The following is a 23,933-nucleotide window of genomic DNA, read 5'->3' on the forward strand; positions in this document are numbered from 1 at the left end:
CTCCTTGAGGCCCTTCTAGGAGAACCTCTCTCTAATGGCCTTGTAGGTTTTGGTAAACCCCTGATGGCGTGCCAATGGTGAATCATGTGATGCCTGGAGTATCTTCTTCTTGAGCTGACACCCCTCAGTCAAGAAGATTCGATCCCTGTAATAGATGATCTCATCAATCACCCTGAACCTATCATCTGCCACCTGCCCGTCCAGAATCTTACATGCAAACCTGTACTTGGATTACTCTACTAAGAGTCGAGCCCTCCAGTCTGTATCCAAGCTCATAAGATACAATGTGGCTGGTCTACGTGAAAGGGCATCTGCTACCACGTTGTTCTTACCCTTGACATATTCAATGTCAAAGTCATATGCTTGGATCTTACTGATCCACTTCTGCTGCCTCTCCTGCAACTGCTTCTGCTCCAAAAAGAACTTGAGGCTGTTGTGATTAGTCCTCACCCTGAACCTGTTCCCCACCAAATACTGCTGGTATTTAGCCAATGCATGCATGATGGCCAGCATCTCCTTGTCGTATATAGAATACAACCTCTCGTGTGGAAGGAGCTTCCGGCTCTTAAAGGCTATAGGGTGACCTCCCTGCGTCAATACTGTGTCGATCCCCTCTCCCGACGCATCACACTCCAAAACAAATGGCTGCGTAAAATCTGGCAATGCAAGCACTGGGTAGCTGCTCATAACCTCCTTGAGCCTGTCAAAGGCTCGCTGCGCTGTATCCGACCAACTGAATGCCCCCTTCCTCGTCAAATCTGTCAGGGGTGCAACAAGCTGTGAGAAACCTTTGACGAACTTCCGGTAGTAAGTACAAATGCCAATGAATCCTCGAAGTTCCGTCACGTTTCTCGGCTCCGGCCAATCTCTGATGGCCCTAATCTTCTCCTCGTGGACCCTCACTCCGTCCACTCCAATGATGTGTCCCAATTATAACATCTCTGTCAACCCGAACTCACATTTGGAGAGCTTGGCATAGAACTGCTGCTCCTCCAAGATGCGTAATACTGTCTTAATATGCTGGAGATGCTCCTCCCACGTCCTGCTGTAAATGAGTATATCATCAAAGAACACCAACACAAACTTCCTCAAGTGACTACGGAAGATGTGATTCATGCAAGACTGGAATGTAGCTGGGGCGTTGGTTAGCCCAAAGGGCATCACCAAAAACTCAAAGTGCCCATAGTGACATCTGAAGGCGGTCTTGGGAATGTCTTGCTCCCTCACACGAATCTGATGGTACCCTGATTTCAAATCAATCTTTGAGAAGAACCGTGCTCCTCTCAACTCATCCATCAACTCATCGATCCTGGGTATGGGGTACATGTTCTTTAGTGTCATCTTATTCAGGGCCCTGTAGTCAATGCACATCCTCAATGTACCGTCCTTCTTCTTCACCAGCACCACAGAAGAAGCAAAACGAATCGTGCTCGGTCGGATGTGCCCAAGAGCTAGTAACTCTTGAATGGCCCGCTCTATCTCGTCCCGATAGGCCTTGGGATGCCTATAGGGGGTAGTAATCACTGCCTGTATGCCCTGCTCAAGCTCAATAGTGTGCTCAAACCCCCAGTCTGGTGGTTGACCCAGTGGAATCTCCCCAAATACTATGGCATACTGGTCAAGGATGGATTGTATCCCCGGGTGTGCTGTCTGCCCTGTAGTCCCTGCCTCCGATGCATGCAGCTCTACTGCCCACTCTATGTCTCCCTTCCGGAAGACTGCCTCCATCCAATGAGCCGAAACAGTCTAAGGCAGATGTGTGTTGTCCCCATATCTTCTCATGCCTCCCTGTCTTCTCATCATCCCACTCCATCTCTAGGGTTTTCCAATCCGTCGTGACCTTCCCTAGAGTGATGAGCCATTGAACACCCAATATCATGTTGGTGTCTGGAATATCGACCACGAAAAAGTGGTCAGTCAATGTGTAGGTGCCCATCGTCACTAAAAGCTCTGGAACATATCGAGCACACGTCATGGTCTGATCTCCTGGGACCAAGACTGAAAACCCATCGAAGCTCTCTGTCTATATGCCTCTCCGCTCAACCATTTGTGCATCGATGAAGTTGTGGGTCGCTCCACTGTCAACCAAAACTATCACTCGCTGGCCACGTACCGTCCCTCGTACGCGTAGCGTCAGATACTTGGGAACTCCTCGCAATGCGGCAAGGGCCCCTCCGGTGGGTGCAAAAGATGCACCACCTGCTGCTGGAGGTGGAGGTGGCAAAGGTCCCTGTCCATCATGGCTATCTCCTGCCTCCACACTATCCTCGTCATCCTCTTCTCCACTGCTCTTGGAGAAAACCTCAATGAAATGTGCCTTGCCAGCAACACATTTATGTCCTGGTGCCCATGGCTCCTGACATGTGAAGCACACCGCTTCTTCTTCAGCTCCCTCTTGACATCATCGTCAATCTGCACTCGTCCTGGATTCCCTTTTGGAGGTGGAATCCTCACATCCTTCCCCTTAGACTGGAAAGTCTGTCTCTGGGGGTAAGGTGTTCGGGTCCTGGGTAAGACATCGTGTAGGTTCCTGCTGATAGCATCCTGAAGGGTGGTCGGTCTAGCGGATCTGACTAGACCCCGAAGTGGCTCTGCTAACCCCTCAACATACATATAGATCCTCCGTGCCGTGGATAGATCTGGCACCATCACTGAGACCCTCAAGAAATCTACAATGTAGGTCTCTGGGCTCCCTGTCTGTTTGAGCCTTGTCAGCTCAACAAAATGCTACTCTGGATCCCTTCGATCAAATCGCTCCATCAATCTCCTGGTGAACTCGGCATATGTCGTCACCATGGAGTGTCCTAGTGTAACCATCCCATGAAACCACCAATCCTGGGCCTCACCATCCAAATGCAATGTCGCCACCTTGATGGCCTCTGTCTCCGACATCTGGTTAAGCTGGAAATAAATGTCCAGCTTCTCCACCCAAGACCTTGCCGAATTGTTTGATGAGCCATCAAACGTAGGCAAGTGGAATCTACTCGTTGCACGGTGGGTGTCACCATCATGATAATGTCTGTACCCTCTGTGATGGTCGCGAGGTCTACTATCCCACTGGAGCTGAACAAATCACGGAATGAGAGGGCTTCCCTGAACTCCTGCCCATAGGCCTGGTACTCTGCAAAATAATCACCCATGTGTCCAGGCTCTGCCTCCTGCTAGGCTATGACCCCCGTGTCTGCTCCTAAGAAAGTGGGCATGGTAGAGTGTGTAGGGGCATGTGAGGCCACCTGCTGTGTAGTGTCGCGCTGCTCTGGAAAATGGTGGGATGCACCCAATCCCTCACCAACCTTGAAAACCTGTGGGCTCTCACGTTGTCGGGCCTCTACTGCCATGAATCTCTGCCCCATCACCTCAATCTGCCTCGACAGTTCCTGCACTGATTTGAGGAGCATATCCGCAAATCTCTTCCCGTCATCATCTGCCATTGGAGCCTCTTGCTCTGCCTCCACCATCGGCTCCCTCTGTTCTGCGTCCACCACAAGCCCCTCCTGTTCTGCGTCCACCACCAGAACACAGTCTCCCTCTCGGTAGGTATTCTCCAACTTACGCCCAACGTCTTTGTATCTCCGACCTCTGTAACAGATATAGGGTTTTTCCCTCGGTTTCATAGATTGGTAGCTCCACAGGCTGAGCCAGATCTATGCTCTGATACCACTGTAATATCCCTTATCAGGAATATACCTCAAACACAAGCAAACTCCAACCAGAGATGGATTGGGAGGGCATTTACCAGATATGTCGCCTCTAAAAAGAGGACGAGACCCAAAGGCTACCTGGCCCTTTCCAGAGTCTGTCTAAGAGTATAATAGAAACACACAAGTGGTATAATAGCCAAGAATGCTCAAAGAGATAAAAATAACAATGATACGATATATATCAAATAAACCATAAGTAGATACACAAGAAATGCAGAGAGAATGGTAAGCCATTTTATTATACTGAGTAATAAAATGAGTACAGGAGGTGATCAGGAAGATGGCACCTCTACTTGCACTAGGCAAGTGAAGAAATACACTCAGAATAGCGAAGGAATGGCCCTCTCGGATCTACGTCTAAGCTGCTGGGAAACTGCTATGCTGCTGCTGCTGGTAGAAATCAAATGAGGATTTGGGGCTGCTCCCCTCCTCAGAAAAGGTTGAAACTCTGGAATCGGACTCTACTCAAGAAACCCAGAAAAACCCAGAAAGCTTTCCTGGAATGGCCGAACCCCGAAAATCACCCACTTGGGGTTCTGCGCAATTCCTCACTGCTCTGCGTTGCCACTGAATAGAACCCTCTGAAAATCAGCCCAAAACTCTACCAAACTCCTCCAATATGCAAGAGCTGATCTCTTGCTCAATCCCTCGGCTCAAATCCTCCACAAACCCTCAATCCAGACTGCTCCCAAAAAGAATGTCCCCCTCCCAGTGCTGCGCAGTCCTCCAGAACACTGATAAAACCACTGCTGAAATGCTGAAGATACTGCTGCTGAAATGCCAACGAAAATACCTTACCCGAGCAAGCACTCGAAGTCCCCCAGGGCTAAGGGTGAGATCTCCGAACAGAGACACTCAATGCACTAAACAGTGCTGCAGACTAGCTAAATAGCCAGCGTGCTCTAAGCCAAAATGACTATCACAAATGGACATAACCGTATGATCAAAATGAGGGGGCTCCTCTCTCTTTTATAGCTTTTGCCTCTCTCAATCCCAATGCTCACCTTCTCCTGCGTGATTCCCCCTTTTGCCATGTGTTCCTCCCCTCCTGCGCAGTCCCTCCATGTGTCTGCATGGGCTCCATATCTGCATCCCCCTTTTGGTCCCCCTTGGCTCTCCCTTTAAGTCACAACGTTGTGCTACTAGGAAGTGACTTTTATTTTAAAAGTGAATTATGTCCCCATTTCTCACTTTTTTATTTACAAAATAACTATAGAAAGCAAAATTTGGCAAAATCAAATATTCCAATTATCTGGGGCTAATTAGGAATATTACAGAGATATCTTCGGGGCACAATCTCTCATGGGTTGAGATACACTGCCGAAGATGTGAAGCTGCATGTTTATTCTGATGCTGACTGGGCAGGTAGTGTGGAGGATCCTAAGAGTACTTCAGGGTGCTGGTTCTCTTTGGGTTCTTCTTCGATATCCTGGATGAGCAGGAAGCAGAAGACGGTTGTTTTGAGCACCACTGAGGCCGAATACATAACTAAGAGTATGGCCTCCTATGAAGCTGTCTAGTTGTGGAAGCTCTTCAAAGAGCTATTTGGACACGTGCTGGATACCATCGTGATCTTTTGTGACAACCTGAGGGGGATTTGATTGTTGAGGAATCCCATGTTCTATGATCGCTCCCAGCATATAGAAATCAGGTACCATTTTATTTGGGATATGGTACAACAAGGAACAAGGAGGTTCCTACGTATTGGAACTGATGCGCAGGTCGCCAATATTCAGATGAAGCCCTTGGGAAAGGTCAAATTTGTGACTTTCCGAGAATGACTAGGAGTCATGGAAAGACTCTCTCCTGAAGGTCCAGTATGAGATGGACATTTAGCTCTGGGAGCTCCGGGGGGCATGGGGGTACATCGTGGAGCGATGAGCAACCATAGGGTGAGCGGTTCAACCTTCCCCTAGTGGTCTGCTAGGTAGGCAGGATGAGTGGTTCATACTTCTCTCACCGAGACACAAAATCATAGGGTGAGTCGTTCAACCTTCCCCTAGTGATTTGCTGTGTACAGGGTGAGTGGTTCAGCATTCCCCTGGGATACCACATGGCGACATGTAGGCAGGATGAGTGGTTCATCCTTCTCCTACTGAGACATCTTACCCATGCAGTCCAGGACTCATGGGAAGTACCTCTCATCTAGCCAATGAGTAGGGAAATGAGGATAGGGAGCATAGTCGTACCAATGGACGCATCGTGTATCTACCGTACTGCCTATCTTAGGATGGTATTGATCTGGAATCAATGAAACTGATTTCGGGTCAGTATGAGTGGTTTGAGACACTCTCTTTTGGAACTGACTTCGGGTCAGTAAGTGTGATACAACTCACTCTTTTTTGGAATTGATTTCGGATCAGTAAGAGTCATATGATACACTATCTTTGTTTGGAACTGACTTTGGGTCAGTAGAGAATGGTATGAGACATTCTCGACCAATTCTTCTTCTTCATGGTTCAACAGAGCAGAGCATAGCAGTGCAGGGCACTGATGGCAGAAATAGTACAGTCTGATAGATGGATTAGCAGATGGAGTTCTCCCTAGTTGAGAGGGAGTGTTAAAATTGGCAACTAGGGCCAAACTCCATGTGGGTCATCTTATTTATGGCAGCTGATATTTTTCTTGGATTCCTCTCGTTGAGAGGTGTAGGATTGATCCAAAGATCATCCGATTCGGACAAGTATTCATGGAGATATGAATTTATTTGTGTTATGGGACAATTCGTCAAGGTCGGCAAGCAACCAAATTGCCCCCACTTGTGCTCAACGTTTTAGTATAAATAGAGGTGCTTTGAAAGTCATTTGCACACACATTTCTTGTGATCTCTTTTTCTCCACTTGTCTTGGGTTTTGGTGGGAGGAAAGATCCTAAGAGACAATGCTGCCCTAATGGACATGATGCCCTAAATGGAGATGATGCCCTAAAACGCAGTCATCTAGATGCCACCTAAACCGTAGTCATGGAAGGAATGCCCTAATCCTATATGCTGTTATGGAAGGGTTCCTAATACTCTACGCTGTCATGGACAGCCCTTGCCCTAATGCTATCCCATGAAGAAGCCCTAACAAGAAGGGCAGTGGTGTAGCACTCAACAGGAGCTCGTTGTAGGTGAAAGAGAACTAGGTCAATGGAGCAGAATTTTTTGTTGTAGACACAGCAAAGAGGCAAAGACAGTGAGGCAGTTTGGGGACTGTTTTAGGGCTCATTGAAGGATATCTGAGCTGTTGTTAGATGGACAGAGAGCTGGCTTGAGGGCAGAGTTTCAACAGAGGATAACACAGGTCTGTGGGGCAGTTATGTTGTGTGGGCCATAGGTACAGGAGGATAGCTGTAGTAGGAAGGCTATTCATTGTGGATGCTATCTACAACAATCCTATATACAATCTCTCGGAGGTATGACTTCAGACAAGGACATTTTTTGGATCTGCCTATATACCTGTGATATATATATATATATATATATATATATATATATGTCTGCAGTCTGTCATGGTTTGATGACAGTAAAGTTTCGAAGACATTCTCTTCAGCATTACTATGTACCATAGCTAGGACTACCTTGCTGTCTTAGTTTGAAGACAACATGATGATGAATGCTGCAACATGATGTAATGGGGTACAACATATATTACAACAGTATGATGGTGCAACGTAGTGCACAGTGATGGAATAGTGCAGCATAGTGCACAATGACAGTGGTGCAGCACAGTGATGCTTAGTGTAGTATGATGCATAGTGCAGCATGATGATGAAGAGAAACATGTTGGGTACATCATGATGAGGTACAGCTCAGTGATGGTGCAGCATGGGGCAGATGGTGCAACATGGTGCAGCTCAGTGATGATGGACATGGTATGATGGTACAACATGGTGCAGCATAGTGATAGGTACAACATGGTGATGGAGTCACCTTGGAGGATCAGTTGAAGCAGCATGCCTTCAACTGAGTTCAGTTAAGCTACCTCATGTGTCATCTTCTTAGAGATGATCTCTGCTCTTATTATGACAAGTCAAAATGTTGACTTCTGATGTATATGTACTATCTCTCTCTCTGCTGAACTTTTGAAGAACATATAAGAAGAATTGATCAAGGGTTTCCCCACATTGGGGTTTGTCCCTGGCTGGCGCCACATCTTGTGTCCTCTTGTCTTGGCTTGCCTTTTGATGTTTATGTTTATGTTTATGTTCTATCTGCAATTTACTATGACGCTGATGTGATTGCTAATCTGGAATAGATATTGAGCTAAATGGAAAAATTGAAATAAATTGCTCTTAGCATAGAACATACCAAAACTTAACAGGAACACACTATTTAAATGCAAAAACTGCTTGTTAATGCTTTTATGTTTTATATGGTTGTTTGCTGGAGTATGTTTGGAAGCCATTTGTTTGTCCTCTCTGGTTGGCACTATTGATGTGACAGGGTAAGTTGGAGGGAGGTATAAAATCAAAGAGAGGGATTAAAATCATAGCTACGAGAGTTTAATTTAGTTTTGATGCCACCAGAACCATCAAATTATAGAAAGTTGGTTATGATTACCAAGGTCTGAATTTAAGAAAGAACATTTTTAATAAAATCATTACTAGCTAACTGCTACAGGATAATCCAGTACGCAAAATAAGTGTATAGTAAATTACTTTTATTTTATGGATTATTAGAGGTTGACACATCTACAACTATTTGGCTCTGCAGGTTGGGTTGATGACTATTGCCATGGTTAACTGCACCTTAATTCTTGGCAGTATTTTAAAAAATGGGAAATCATATGTGAATGAAGTTGCAGAAGAAGATTTCATGTTCAAGTGTCGCACATTTGTAGAATCTTATCAGATTGGTGATCGGCCTCCATTTCCCAGGAAGACCTTTGAGAACTTTTGGGACATAAGGTTACTGTTATAAACTCTTGTCAATTTCCATTCATATCCAGTGTTTGTGAGATGAGTTATTGTTTAGGAACCACATCTAGAATTTGGGGTGAAGATCTCTATTAATTTTCCATGCACTTCCATAATAATGCAATATATCTGCCTGATAATTCTCTTTTCCTTTTACATTATTTTCTTCAGCTGAAACCTGCATGGTTTCTTTTTCGGTTCTCTTCTGGTAGGTGTCCAACACATTACTTTCAATGACCATTCTTTCCATTCTCCCCCATGCTAATGAGTAGCCCTTTATCCTGTTGTATCTATGCTTATGCTTTTGGCTATAGCTCTGATTCAGTAGTTTAGCTTCATTTTATATTTCAGCTTCTGGTAGTTGCTCAGGCACTCCAACGGTCAATAATGGATAGTACTGTTTGAGTCCCATTGACCTACCTTTTTTGGTCACTCTTGGACATCACTAAAATTATTTTATATCATGTCTCCCAAAAACATATTTTCCATGCATTATCAATGCATTCTCTCTTTGTGTTTCTTCATGCAGAAGAATTGATCTAACCACTTAAATTGCTTATAAGGTTTTGAGAGAACCTATCCATACATCGCTTTTATAAAATTCTTTAAATTGTGGTCTGTGTTTATCTCCAGATAATTTTATTATACATTATTTTAAATTAAATTTGTGGTGAATGCTTATCGCGTTATACTGATAATACCATCTTTATATATTACTGATCAGTCTATTCTATCGGAGTGCTTGTAGGTGTGAAGATGATTGGAGACGTGCTTTTCAGCTGTATGCTTTAGGTAGAGGTCGACTCCTTGATGTTCTTCAATAAAATTTAATCTCTAATCATTATAAGGACATATGTGCTTTGTTTTTTGTACATTGTAGCAGTGTAAGGGTTAGGTTTAAGTCAAGGAGATGTTCTCCATTCGTTTAAGATATGGGGATGAGACTGAAGTGTACTTGATTACAGTCATATGCACATACCATGAGGGAAATTGGCACCAAAAAATTTCAGTGTATTTGTTACATTCTCCACATAATAGCATGTACTTTGGTCAACAGATTTGTGTACTTTGAGTCCAAACGTCTTACAAGCAGAGTTCTTGTTGAGATTCATACATGATAGTAGGAGAATTAAATGAAACCAAGACAAACCCAATATCTTGTGATAAACAAGGATAAAATAACACTAGGGAAATACAAGGCTTGAAGATAATCACACCAAAAGAGAAAATCATTGAGATTTATTAGCTATGTACAAGAGCACTATAGAAAAATAAACCCATGCACAAGTGAAGGAAATAAACCCAAGCACAAGTGTATGCCAAAGATACAGTGCTCTTGGGCATAAAACATTTTATAAGAGAGATAATGCCCATGGGCTAAAGAAGGATCAAGATCACAAGATGATTTACATATGAGAGTGTTGTGATGTATGTATGGATCTTTTCCCAAGGAGGGGTTATGGGCCTACATTAAGATGACTAGGTCGACCTTAACCACAACTTATTGTTATAATGAGTGATTTGGTTAATGCTTAACCAAATGCATCACAATTTGAGCTAACTAGGTCAACTTTGAGGATTACACCATTCCCAACACCTCTTGATAAGTTGAATAGAGGGCTACAGAGAGAAATGATGAAATACAAATGAGAGTGGGTTTATGCATAACCAACTCAATATAGGGTGTTCATAAAGTTCCTTTCTTGGACTAACTTGAAAAATCCACAAAATTTTCTGAGTTTATTGTGATGTTCCTTATGGCATGGTTAGGATGGGCTTTCAGGGTTGGAGGCAGACAAGTCAGGTGCGGGTTTACTTCATCAACGGGCCCAGGGGCCTTTGTAGATGTTTTATGGGGTCTAGAGGAGTTCACTTGCCATCTTCCATCATCAAGATTGATTCTGCACAACTTGCTTCTCGTTCCATTACATTTGGATAATTCCCGTAAAATGGGGTTATTATTATGCCTAACTCAATTAATTACACTTAAGGTGGCATTCCAAGGAGAATACTTGACAGAACACCTTACTAGAGTTGTAGGGGAGCACCCCCCTGCCCACAAACCCACTCCCAATTTGCGTGCTGCTCGGGAGCTAGTCGACAGCATGCTCCTGAAATCACTCCCGAAGGGGGAGCGATATCAGGAGCGCGCTCCCTTTAAAAAAACACTCCCTGGTTTTTAGGGAGTGATTAGGGGAGCTCCCTACTCTTTTTTGCAATTTTTTTTTTTTTGCAGTAACATTCCAAATGTAATGTTTTTTCAAAGAAACAAATAATTTTTGAGTGGGGCAGCCTAATGATCAAACCTATGGCCTTAGTATTGATATGTGATTCATGGTAATGTTGAATTCTTAAAGTAAAAGGAGAATTTCACTTTTCCTTAAATTTTTAACATTACCATGAAATGACTCAGGATGTTTGAGAATGGTTCCGACCTCATTGGATTTCATATGGAGAAAGTACAATTTTAGATCTCATTCAAAATCTAGCAGACTTATTAGTTTTTCAGGATTTCAGGATTGGGGGGATTGCAATGTTTCCATTGGATTTTGTCATGTATTAGGGTATGAAACTCATATTTAATCAAGAGCACCAATCCCTCTATGTACCTTGATGTTAGTGACATTGGTTGTCGAACTCCTCTATCATGACCCTATTGAACTTGTACTCATCACTCAAACAAAATCTTGAATTGACATGCTATGTTTTTTCTATCTTATGTTAATGCTTAGAGGGTGATATTAATGACAAAGATCCCTATACAGATCCAACGGTAGTGACAAAGACACCTCTGGATATTAATGCTTAGAGGGTGATATTAGTGAAAAAGATCCTCATTTTCCAACAAGACTAAAAAATTAGACATTTCTCGTGGCGGACAGAGGCCCAAGCATTAGCAATAGATAATAGATTTACTTGCCTTTTCTAGTTTCTAGTAGTTTTATAACTGTTGACTCTTTCATATTTATTATGATATTTTCTGTAAACAATATATGACAATTTAAGTTTGAAGTTTGAAGTTGGCAATTATAACTCATTGGTATTGAATTATAATTTATGAATATGATGCTTCGTGAAAGTTGTTTCATTTCATTCCATTTCATTTTAGATATTATTTGTTGTAATGGTTACACTTAGCTTGCAAGTACAACTTTGGTGATCAATGATGATAAATGTTATATATTGAATTTTGAAAGCTTGAAACTTTAAGATTGATGAATCATGAGACTCAATATGTTGTATGTTACTATGTTACTAACTTGTGGACGTGGTTGATGAAGATTATAACTTCTAGATTATTGTTGTTATATGGTTCAATCTATGTTTTTTATGCTTTTTATATCTAATTCATGATTCTACATGCTTTTGTTGACATATATGCATCAAAATATAAAATATATATATAAATATATTATATATAAAATCGCTCTCCAAATCGCTCCCAAACTGGGAGCTTCTGAAAATGTTGCTCCCGCTCCTGCTCGTTGTTTTCGCTTCCGCTCCCAAGTAACCTTGCGCCTTACTGTAATAGCTCATTGGAACCAGAACGGGAAGATCTATAGGATGGGATGGTTAGTGGGGATTTTCAGTGGCCTGAGGGGGCATGGTGGCCAATTTATCATTTTTCAACATTAAAAAGATATTTTAACTGAATTAAAAAGAGGGAAATGTGCTCAGTGGTTAAAATAATAATAAAATAGGAGCTTCTAGAGGGGTCCATTAGATCTATAAAAAGAGGAGGAGGAGGCCATTAGAAGACATCTTGGATTTGATATTTCTTCTTGAATGAGAGGTTGAGAACCTGGTTCTCAACTTCCTTGGTAGCCCCAATGTTGAATTCTAATAGTATCGGATGTGCTCTAAGCCTCAAAATTTGCAACGGGGCTATGTCATGTCCCTTCCTAAATCATTTGGAACAAGATTAAATTTTGTATTATGGGGCCAATTTTGGAGTTAGTGGACACCATTGGATTTTATTAGGAGATTAGACTTAGGAGAAGATGTTTGTTTTGTATTTAAGTTACACATGGGGTGTTGATTTGGGATAGCATCGGATGTGCTTTAGGCCTCAAATTTTGCCAGGAGGCTTAGGTGCATGTATTCGAAAGAACCCAGAAAACGTTTTGGGAAATTCCACCCAGAAACGATTTTATTAAAATAATTAATATCTTTTAATGGGACCCTAAGTCTAAACTAAGGAAATTAAAAATATTAATGGGTATTAATCTAGTTGTGGGTGTAACTTCTAGAAGAAGACAAGGGTCAAGCTAAAATGGTCTTAGCCATTGATTAGCCTTTAATCTAGGTCGTTGAATGTCAATGAGAAGATTATTTAAGGGAGCCTGAGGGTCATTTGGAAAATACACTGAGAGATCAAGAGATCGAATTTCTAAAGTGAGAAGTTCTTAGGAGGAAGTTCTGATTGAGGAGATTTCTTGCAGTTGAGGGGCAGGGATAGCATCCAGAGAGAGAGAGAGAGAGAGAGAGATTTTCTCAGCCAGAGAATCATCAGTAGAGAGAGGCAGAGAGTGATCCAGCATCTCTCACGTAGAGGTTGACGCAGGGCCACATAGAGGCAGCGCAGAGGGTGAGAGAGAGTCCGAAATTTTGTAGCAGAGTCATTTTCAAAAGCTGGGAACCTGGGTGTGAGACTAGGAGGCTGACAGCAGTGATTTTGGGCAGAAAATCGATTAGTTGGCTGGGTGACGCAGTGCCTAGAGGGATTGACGCAGGGATTACGTGAGGACTGTGCAAAGGCAGCGCATGGCTTTCCAGAGGCACTTCATCCAGTGTCCGGATCAGCTGAGATTTTTCTCAGTGATTGTGTGAGGTAATCTCACAAATCTTTCTGCCAGTATTTCTCTATGTAACTGAATAACCTGAGAGGTATTTAGAGATTTATTCAGAATTTTCTACTGCTTAATAATAATAAACCCTCAAAGCTACTGCATCGGTTTTCCCACATTGGGTTTTTTCTTGGGACATTTGTCCAAAAATAACGGTGCCAATTGTGTTATATTTTCTTTCTTGCTCAGTCTCTTGTTTCCGCATATAATTTAATTAAGTGAAGACTGTAGTAGTATTTACTTCGATATTTACTATAGCACACAATAAATAACTTGTATGAATTAACAAGTAGGAGAAGTAACATCAACTTGCTGTAGTTGAGATTCCAGTTTAGGAATTTTCACATGGTATTAGAAATTTAGAGCTACAGGTGAAGCAAGAAGAGTAGAGGCGGTAGATCCAGCGCTGAGCAGAAAAGGGAAATCAAAAAGTTGTAGGAGGCAGTAGTTCGAAACCCCAGAGGGTTTGCGCAGTGCTTAGTTGGAGGGCTGAAATTTCGAGGTAGTCTCTCTCTGAGAGAGTCGACAGAGAGAAGGGCTTCTAGATCAACTTTTGTCGGGGCAGAGGGAGCAGCGCTAAAGCCTGAGCATGAGGAGAGTTGGTGGGATGCAGATTTTTCTGCAGGCAGTTTGTTGGGTAGAAAATCGTTAGAAGAAAGAGGAGAAGCATGACTGAGGGAATCTCTTCCTAAAAAAATTCCTAACCAAGGAATTCGAATTCTCTAGAGCTGAGCAACAACAATGGGCAACAGTTTTACTAGCTCCTGCAGAGAGTGCGTAGGCTAGCCGAGCAACAGCACAGAGGAGAGAGGAGGTGATTCAAGTTTCTATTTTTGGCAGAAATTGTTAAAATTGGCAACCAGGGAAAAACTTCATGTGGGTCATCTTATTCATGGCTAATAATATTTTTATTAGATTCCTCTCGTCGAGAGGTGTAGGATTGATATAAAGATCATCCAATTCCGATAAGTATTCATGGAGATATGAATTTATTTTGATTATGGAATTATTATCAAGCCGACCTACAACTCATGTAGGCTCAGAAGCCCAACAGTCGCATCTATTCACCCACCAACGTTGTGTATAAATATAAGAGGACTTTTCCTCATTTGAACTCACTCATCTCATCACATCTCTCTCTCTCTACTGCGCAGATATGAGTCTCTTCTCTACTGCGTTGAAATGGGTCTCTCTCTCTCACACATGTGAAGCCGGAAGCTGTTGAAGCTGCAACTGCAGAAGTAAAGATTGACTTGCGTAGCCTAGAAGATCTCCTCTTTGGAACTGCACTGTAGGTTCATCTGAACCTCCTTTGAAAGCCGCAACTTTTGGTGGTGGAATGAAGTCAATCCGACGAATGGTTTGCAAGATATCGACTGCCCTAGTTTGAAGCCGGAAACTGCTGAAACTGAAGCTGCAACTGCAGAAGTAAAGATTGACTTGCGTGGCCTAAAAGATCTCTTCATCTGAACTGCGCTGTAGGTTCATCTGAACCTCCTCTGGAAGCCGAAACTTTTGGTGGTGGAATGAAGTCAATCCGACTGTCGGTTTGTGAGATATGGTCTGCCCTAGTTTGATAATGAAGCTGCTAATGCTGATGCTACTGATCTAGGGTTTGCTACTGCTGATATGAATCAGATTTATTGTACTATTTCTCTCTGCTGAATTATTGAAGATAAAAGAAGATTTGATCAAATGGTTTCCCCACACATTGTGGGGTTTGTCCCTGGCTAGCCGCCACATCTTGTGTCTCTTGTCTTGGCTTGTTTTCTGTCGATTGTTTAATGTTCTATCTGCACTTTTGATTGCTAATCGGTGGAATATAATAAGAAAAAGAAGTAAATTGTTATAAGCATAGAACATACCATAACTTAACATGGTATCAGAGCTGAGGTGAAGACAAAGCCCGAGCAAGAGCAAGAGCAATCATTGAAGAGAAGATTGGCAAGGCTATCCTAAAAGAACTATGGGGTCCTCAACACTCTTTCCTGCCGAAGACAAGCTCCGTGAGAAAGCTGACTATCATGGATGGAAGATGTCTATCGATCTAACCCTTGAAGATCAAGGAGTGCTGGACCATGTAAGAGGCAATATTGTTGAGCCTTCATCAAATGCATCTGCTGCTGCCTGGAACAAATGGAAAAATGGAAAAGTCAAAACAAAGAAGATCATCCGGGACTCTATCGACAAGCGCTTGGTGGCCTACATCTCTGATCTAGACACCTCCAAAGAAATCTACGACAGACTGGTGAGTTTATTTAAAGTTAATGATGCAAATCAAGTTTTGTTTCTTAGAAATAAGTTGAGGGAAATCAAGAAGGGTAAAGATGAAAGTATGCAAGCATATTTCTTAAGAATCACCGAAATCAAGAACGATCTCCTATCTATTGGGGAAACCATTACTGACAGAGAAATGGCACTCACAACTCTCGGAGGATTACCATCTGAATGGTATGTGTTCAGGACTACTCTTCTGAACAATAATGTAATTCCTAGTTTCGAGGAATTAATGGCTAGATGCATTCAAGAACAAACAAGGGTAGAAGAGCAGGAAATGCCCTTGCCTAAAGGTCCTCCTGCTGCTTTTTCTTCTCATGCTAAGAAAAGAAATAATTCTGGGTCTAAATCGAAAAGGAAGGCTGGATTTAAGGGTGGAAGAAAAGGACAATGTTTCATTTGCAATAAAGCAGGTCACTATGCAAGGGAATGCCCTGATAGAAAGGACTCTCACCGTGACGATGATCAAAATCCCTCTCATGGTAATCGAAGGAATGGAAAATTCAACAACAAAGGAAAAAGGAATGCGGGAAATCAAGGAAGAGGGCAACCATTCAAGAAGGCTAGAAATTCCAGGTATGAATCTAACACTGTTGATGATAAGCAGGCTAAATATTATCTACCAGCTGCTCTATCTACCTCCGCTCCTTCGGACTCAATGGGAATTTGGCTCATTGATAGTGGTGCCTCAAGACTCTTCACTGGTTACAAAGAAGTACTCTATAATCTGGTAGAGAAAGAAACTAACCTGGAAATTGTCCTTGGAGATGACATGAAATACCCAGTGAAAGGTGTAGGCAATGTTTCTCTTAAACTGAATCAAGGTAATACGATTCACTTACAAGATGTATTATATGTACCTGACCTCAAAAAGAACCTAGTGTCCATCTCGGCAACGGAAGACAAAGGCTACAAGGTAACCTTCAGCGATGGCAAGGTACGTATATGGAAAAATAATGTTAAATATGCCTTTACTCTTCGGTTTAGTGTTGATTCATTATATCAGGTCGATGGAAGTCTGCTAGGTGTCATGTCTTATGACACATCTCTTCAGTCTGAACTTTGGCATTAGAGGTTTGCCCCCCTTCATTATAAAGCTATACTCGGTGTAAGACAAATGGTGACAGGGATGCTTGAATTCTGAGTAGAGAAAGAAGGTGTATGTCCAGGATGTGCCGAAGGAAAGCTCAAAAGGGGACCATTCCCCTCAAGCCAAAGCAAGACCTCCGATATATTACAATTGGTTTACTCAGGCATACTTGAGGTTGGCATTAAGAGGGAGACTACTACACCACATACTCCTGAGCAGAATGGTGTGGTGGGAAGGAAGAACCACACAATGATGGAAGTTGTCCGGGCCATGCTACATGATCAAAGACTTCCAAAGTTTCTATGGGCTGAAGCTGCAAACACTGCCGTATATGTACAAAATCGATGCCCTCATCAAGCATTGGGTTCCAAGATTCCTGAAGAAAAATTCACCGGTAAGAAACCTGATGTTTCTCATTTTAAAATTTTTGGAAGCCCTGTATACTTTCATGTGCCGAAAGAGAAAAGAAATAAATTGGGAGCATCTGGAAAGAAGGGAATTTTCGTGGGCTATGGTGAAAATACTAAAGGCTATAGAATCTATGTAGCCGGTCAAAGGGAAGTCATAATTAGTCATGATGTCACCTTTGACGAAGATATGGCTCTCAACAAGGTGATCAATCTTCCGACTTTGAGGAGCTCTCAAGAAGCTGACACCAGGGAATCGAAAGAAAAGGATGATGAATCAATGCCTGATGTAGAAGAACCCATGGATCCGATTGATCCTCCTCCATATGAGCCTTCCTATTCTAGGAAGAGGCCTTCATGGCTTAAGGGGTTACTTGATGATGCTGAAGGACATGCTGCACCCCGAGGAACCTTCCGTCAAAGTAAGAAACCTAACAGGTATCAGGGATACCTGACCATCATGAGCACGATCATACAAAATGAGCCTTCATCATTCTCAGATGTCGTCAAGCATTAACTATGGAAGGGTGCTATGACCATAGAATATGAGTCTATTATGGAGAATGATGTCTAGGAAGTAGTTCCTAGACCCTGGACAAGACAATTGTTACTTCAAAATGGCTTTACAAGATAAAGCATGCAGCAAATGGAAGTATGGAAAGGTATAATGTTCATTTTGTTGCTTGTGGTTTATCCTAGAAGGAAGGTATAGACTATGATATTTGCACCTGTTGCCAGATATACGACCATCCGCTCGATCATAGCCCTTGCCGCTTCACAAGGATGGAACCTACATCAGATGGATGTCAAGACCGCGTTCTTGCATGGCTCGATCAAAGAAGAGGTCTACGTGGAGCAACCCGAAGGATTTGAGATTTATGATCGAAAATCTCATGTATGCAGGTTGAAGAAAGCTCTCTATGGGTTGAAGCAAGCACCCCGAGCATGCTATGAGAGGATCGATAGCTACTTGATGAAGCTGGGATTCACTAGGAGTGAAGCCGATCCTAACCTTTACTTTAAGGTTGAAGATGAAAAGCCTCTCATACTGGTGTTGTATGTGGATGACCTCTTTCTAACAGGTGCAGACCCTCTCATTCACAAATGTAAGAGGGAGCTAGCTTATGAATTTGAAATGAAGGACCAAGGACTTGAAGTGTGGCAGAAGCCAAGGGAAATTTTCCTATCTCAAGGAAAATATGTGGTAAATATATTGGAAATATTCGGTATGATGGACTGCAAGCCTGTGACTACCTCGAGGATCTTAACTTTTAGAAGTTATATGGTAGTGATGTCGGACCAAACTTGGGAAATGCCTCTGAGTTTCAAAAACTCATTCACATTGATGTTCTTGGTGAACCTCCGTCCGAACATATGTTTTGCAGTTAGCATTGTGAGCTCATATTTGGTTGAGCCTCACCGGATTGATGCCAGGAATCTTCTGAGATGTCTTCAGGACACAATCTCTCATGGATTAAGATACACTGCCGGAGATGTGAGACTACTTGGATATACTGATGTTGATTGGGCAGGCAGTGTGGTGGACCGTAAGAGCACTTCCGGGTACTGTTTCACCTTGGGATCTGCTTCGATATCCTGGATGAGCAGGAAGCAGAAGTCGGTGGCTTTGAGCACTGTCAAAGCAGGATATATTGTTGCTAGCATAACCTCGTGTGAGGCAGTTTGGTTGTGAAAGCTCTTCAGTGAGTTGTTTGGATTTACATTGGATACCACTGTGATTCTCTGTAACAACCAGAGGTGGGATTTGATTATTGAGGAATCCCGTATTCATCAATTGCTCCAGCAGATAGACATCATCTGGGACATGGTAAGACGATGAGCAAGGAGGCTCCATCGCATTAAGATGATGTACAGGTCGATACACCTTGTGAAAGCCCCGAGGAAAGATCTAATCTGTGATTTTCCCAAACGACTTGAGTCGTCAAGAAACTCTTGTACAAGGGTCCTGCATATTGCATACATTGAGCTCTGGGAGCTCTGAGGGCTTGCGGTTCTGACTGGAGCAACATACGACCACAGGGTGACTCACCCTCCCCTGGTGGTGCGCACTGGAACAAGATGATTCGCTCTCTTGTGGGACAAGATGATTCGCTCTCTTGTGGAACAGGATGATTCGCTCTCCTGTGTAGCAGGATGATTAGTTCTCCTGTGAGGCCTGGATTGATGTGTTCTCCATGGCAACTGTAGCAGGATTGATGTGTTCTCCTGTGAGGCCTGGATTGATGTGTTCTCCATGGCAACCCGGATTGATGTGTTCTCCATGGCAATTGTAGCAGGATTGATGTGTTCTCCTGTGAGGACAGGATTGATTAGTTCTCCTGTCGAGGCATCCTACCCATGCAGTCTGGGACTCATGGGAAGTACCTCTCATCTGATCAATGAGCAGGGAAATGAAGTTAGGGACCATAGTAGTACCGATGGACGCATCGTTGTAACTACCATACTCCCTACGCTAGGATGACCTCCATTGATCTGGGATCAATGATACTGGTCTGGGACCAGTGGTAGGAGTTGTACCATACTATGACGCTGACTTTGGGTCGGTTGAGACTGGTCTGGGATCAGTGGTACATACTCTGAGACTGACTTTGAGTCAGTGGAGGATGATATTGGTCTGGGACCATTGGAGTTGTACTCACTATGACACTGACTTTGGGTTGGTTGAGACTGGTCTGGGACCAGTGGTACATACTCTGAGACTGACTTTGAGTCAGTATGATACATCCTCGATCATTTCTTCTTCTTCATAATTCGGACAAAAGCAGAGTAGAACAGAACAATGCAAGAGCAGAGCTGAACAGAACAAAACAGTACAGATCAGTGCAGGGCAGAACAAGACAAAGCAGAACATGCAAAATAGAGCAGAGCAGGGCAAGGGTCAGGCTGTACAAGGCAGTGCATTTGATGGATGAATAGTAACGACTGATTGACAGATTGCAGATGAAGTTCTCCATGGTTGAGAGGGAGTGTTAAAATTGGCAACCAGGGAAAAACTTCATGTGGGTCATCTTATTCATGGCTAATAATATTTTTATTAGATTCCTCTCGTCGAGAGGTGTAGGATTGATATAAAGATCATCCAATTCCGATAAGTATTCATGGAGATATGAATTTATTTTGATTATGGAATTATTATCAAGCCGACCTACAACTCATGTAGGCTCAGAAGCCCAACAGTCGCATCTATTCACCCACCAGCGTTGTGTATAAATATAAGAGGACTTTTCCTCATTTGGACTCACTCATCTCATCACATCTCTCTCTCTCTACTGCGCAGATATGAGTCTCTTCTCTACTGCGCTGAAATGGGTCTCTCTCTCTCACACATGTGAAGCCGGAAGCTGTTGAAGCTGCAACTGCAGAAGTAAAGATTGACTTGCATGGCCTAGAAGATCTCCTCTTTGGAACTGCGCTGTAGGTTCATCTGAACCTCCTTTGAAAGCCGCAACTTTTGGTGGTGGAATGAAGTCAATCCGACGAACGATTTACAAGATATCGACTGCCCTAGTTCGAAGTCGGAAACTGTTGAAACTGAAGCTGCAACTGCAGAAGTAAAGATTGACTTGCATGGCCTAGATCTCTTCATCTAAACTGCGCTGTAGGTTCATCTGAACCTCCTCTGGAAGCCGAAACTTTTGGTGGTGGAATGAAGTCAATCCGACTGTCGGTTTGTGAGATATGGTCTGCCCTAGTTTGATAATGAAGCCGCTAATGCTAATGCTACTGATCTAGGGTTTGCTACTGCTGATATGAATCAGATTTATTGTACTATTTCTCTTTGCTGAATTATTGAAGATAAAAGAAGATTTGATCAAAGGGTTTCCCCACACATTGTGGGGTTTGTCCCTGGCTAGCCGCCACATCTTGTGTCTCTTGTCTTGGCTTGTTTTCTGTCGATCGTTTAATGTTCTATCTGCACTTTTGATTGCTAATCGGTGGAATATAATAAGAAAAAGAAGTAAACTGTTATAAGCATAGAACATACCATAACTTAACAGAAATGGAAACTAGTGGCTTGAGGGACCAGGACAGGTTGGATGGGGCATCCAACTACGTAATTTGGAAGGCAAGAATGTTGTTCCTTCTAGATGAGCACGCCCTCAAGACATACATCGACAATGTGATGGCTGTCCCTGCAAATGCAGATCCGTTGTAGAATTACAAGGTTGAAATGGCGAAGGCCAAGAGGATGATCCTTGATGGAGTAAAGGATCACATAGTGTGTCATGTCGCTAGAAGAGGAATTGCTAAGGAGATGTGGGATGCCTTGGCAATGCTATATCAAGGATCTTTTGGGCAACAGAAGATGTACTTGGAGCAAAAGTTGAGATCTTCTTAGATGTAGAAAGGGGAGTGCGTGGATCCATTCCTCATGAAGCTTAAGGAGATCCGTGGTGAATTGTCTGCTGCGGGGCATGCACCTCAAGTTTCAGAGTTGGTTAGACTAGCCCTCAATTCTGTCTCAGATGAGTGGCAACTCTTTGTCCAGAGTATCTTGGGCAAAGCGACATTGCCGAATTGGGATGAGAAGTGGGCAGCTCTAAAACAAGAGGAGTTGAGGAGAGACTTAGTCAAGATCAAACTTGACGGACGCAGTAGCAGTGGGTTGAAGCCCAAGGAGGAGGAGGATATTGCAGCCCCTGCATCAAAGGGAAAGCAGGAGCAACAAAGACGTAAGAAAGACGTATCGAAGATCAATTGTTTTAGGTGTGGTGAGATGGGTCACTATACTACCCAGTGTCCTCTCAAGAAGAAGTACAAAGATGAAAAACATGATCTGAAGGTTGCACCCGCGAAGATCAAATAGGAGGAATTCACCATGACAGCTGAGATACCTCCAGGAGGGAGGTGGGCTGATTTGGAACTGTAGTTCGAAAGAGCTACAGATGGGTAGGATCCTTGATGAGTCCATCTCTTGGACCAATACCTTGCTACAGGAGCCCAGTTTTGTGGTAGTAGGATGAACTAGTGTCGAATGGTGCCGAGGAGTGTCGGATAGACAGTTGCAGTGGCTAGGAGAACTAGAGTCTGAGTAGTGCAGTGCAGAGTTGACAACAATTCAGATGGCATAGAGAAGAGGTCAACAACAATGCAATATATTCAGAGGGTCAGTGCAGAGATTAGCAGCAGTCAGGCTCCAACATTCACATGGTATGATTTGAAAATGGGGAACTAAAGGCTTCATGTGAACTTACAAGAACCTCTCCCACTTCCAAACCTTAAATATTCCCACGACAAATATGATTAACCAATGCGGAACTAATAATGTGCTTGACAATAAGGTGTATGCTTATGTTTATGTTAACTGATTATATGATTTAAAATCTGTTGTTTGTGCTGATATGTAAATACATGTAACAGTGTAGCAAATAACAAACACATGGCCAACAATATTAATTTGGATTTCACCCAAAACTCTTGGGCTACATCTCCTTGAGCTCTAGTAAACTCGACTAGGCTCTCTGGGATTATGGCTTCCGTTCTTTTACAAGCTCCACACTCAAATCCACTGTTTTACACAGAAACAATGGGCTCAGAACACCATCTCATCCCTGGCTCTGAAGCTCTCGACTTTCTGGCTCTCGGCTCTGGCTCTAGCTTTGGCTCTGACTCTTGGCTCTGGCTCATGGCTATGGCTCTGGCTCTGGCTCTCGCTTTGGCTCTTGGCTCTAGCTTCTCTGAACTCTCTCTCGGCCTTTGCGTGCATCAATGGTTCGCTAGACCTCCCAGCGACCTTTAGCAACCTTCCAGCGACCTTTTGCAGCTTTGCTGCCTGTCAATGGTGCTCTCTGGTTCACTTGACCTTGAAGTGACTCTTGGACTCCCTCAGCTGCTTTGTGCTGCCTGCTTATGCTTGCCTCCTTCCTCAATCGTGCTCTTTGGCTCCTTTGAGGTACTTTTTCGGCTCTTCAACTTCCCCCAGCTGTTTCTCTGCATATAATCATCCCTCTGTGCCCTACGGCTTCTCTACGCGTTGTCTGTTCGACTGGCCATCTGGCTCTACGGCTCTGTGGCTTCAAACGCATCATTGTCTGCCAAAAACGCCCGCTTGCAGCGTGGCATGATGATCAGGGGCCGTTACAGGGGATTTGGGGCCTTTTTCCAGGCAAAAACCCGAAAATGGGACAAAATCCCAATACACAGCATTTTACCGGAAATACACAAGAAAACACTATCGGGCGCGAAATCCGGACTTGAAATTCCATTAAATCGCCCCTATAAACCCATCGGGTCCGCCATTAGGCAGCATATCGCATCGCATAGGTGGATTGGGCAAAACCCCGAATACACGGGAAAACACTGAAAAACCCGTCAAAATGCTTTCTATCGGACTTCAAATATTATCGCATCCGCCCTATAATCATATCGGGTCCACCTTCGGTCGCTATCGCAAGCCCCACCGTTGATCTGTGTGATCTCCGATCCAATGGTTGATATTCATTTTCGGGTGGCTTAGGAGTACGGAGGTTACCTGCCCGAAAAGGCGGTTTCTCTCTCTCCTCCGCCAGCCACGCGTCGGCCATTGTATGGGATCGGGCAGAGCCAGCCCAATACCACTTACTGCCTAAGGCCCGCCCGAAATCCCACTTACGAAACTCAAATAATATAGGGACACTTCTAAAATTCCTTTCGGGTCCAGCTGTATCGCTTCGGGGCATTTTTCTTTGTATTCCGAAAAACTCATATTTCA

At 43.3% G+C, this 23,933-nt stretch overlaps 1 protein-coding gene across 1 annotated transcript in view; it reads left to right on the forward strand.

Annotated features, from left to right (window-relative positions):
* Positions 1-23,933, forward strand: part of LOC149192733 (uncharacterized) — a 515,238-nt gene that overhangs the window by 292,161 nt on the left and 199,144 nt on the right. The window contains exons 5-6 of the mRNA XM_089406449.1: positions 8,398-8,591; positions 9,349-9,392. Coding sequence (XP_089262575.1) covers positions 8,398-8,591; positions 9,349-9,392 — 238 coding nt within the window. The remainder of the gene's footprint in view (positions 1-8,397; positions 8,592-9,348; positions 9,393-23,933) is intronic.

Source organism: Pinus tabuliformis, chromosome 2_2 (genome assembly GCF_031772625.1).
Source record: "Pinus tabuliformis cultivar Carrire ecotype Pingquan chromosome 2_2, CPIR1, whole genome shotgun sequence".
NCBI lineage: Eukaryota > Viridiplantae > Streptophyta > Pinopsida > Pinales > Pinaceae > Pinus > Pinus tabuliformis.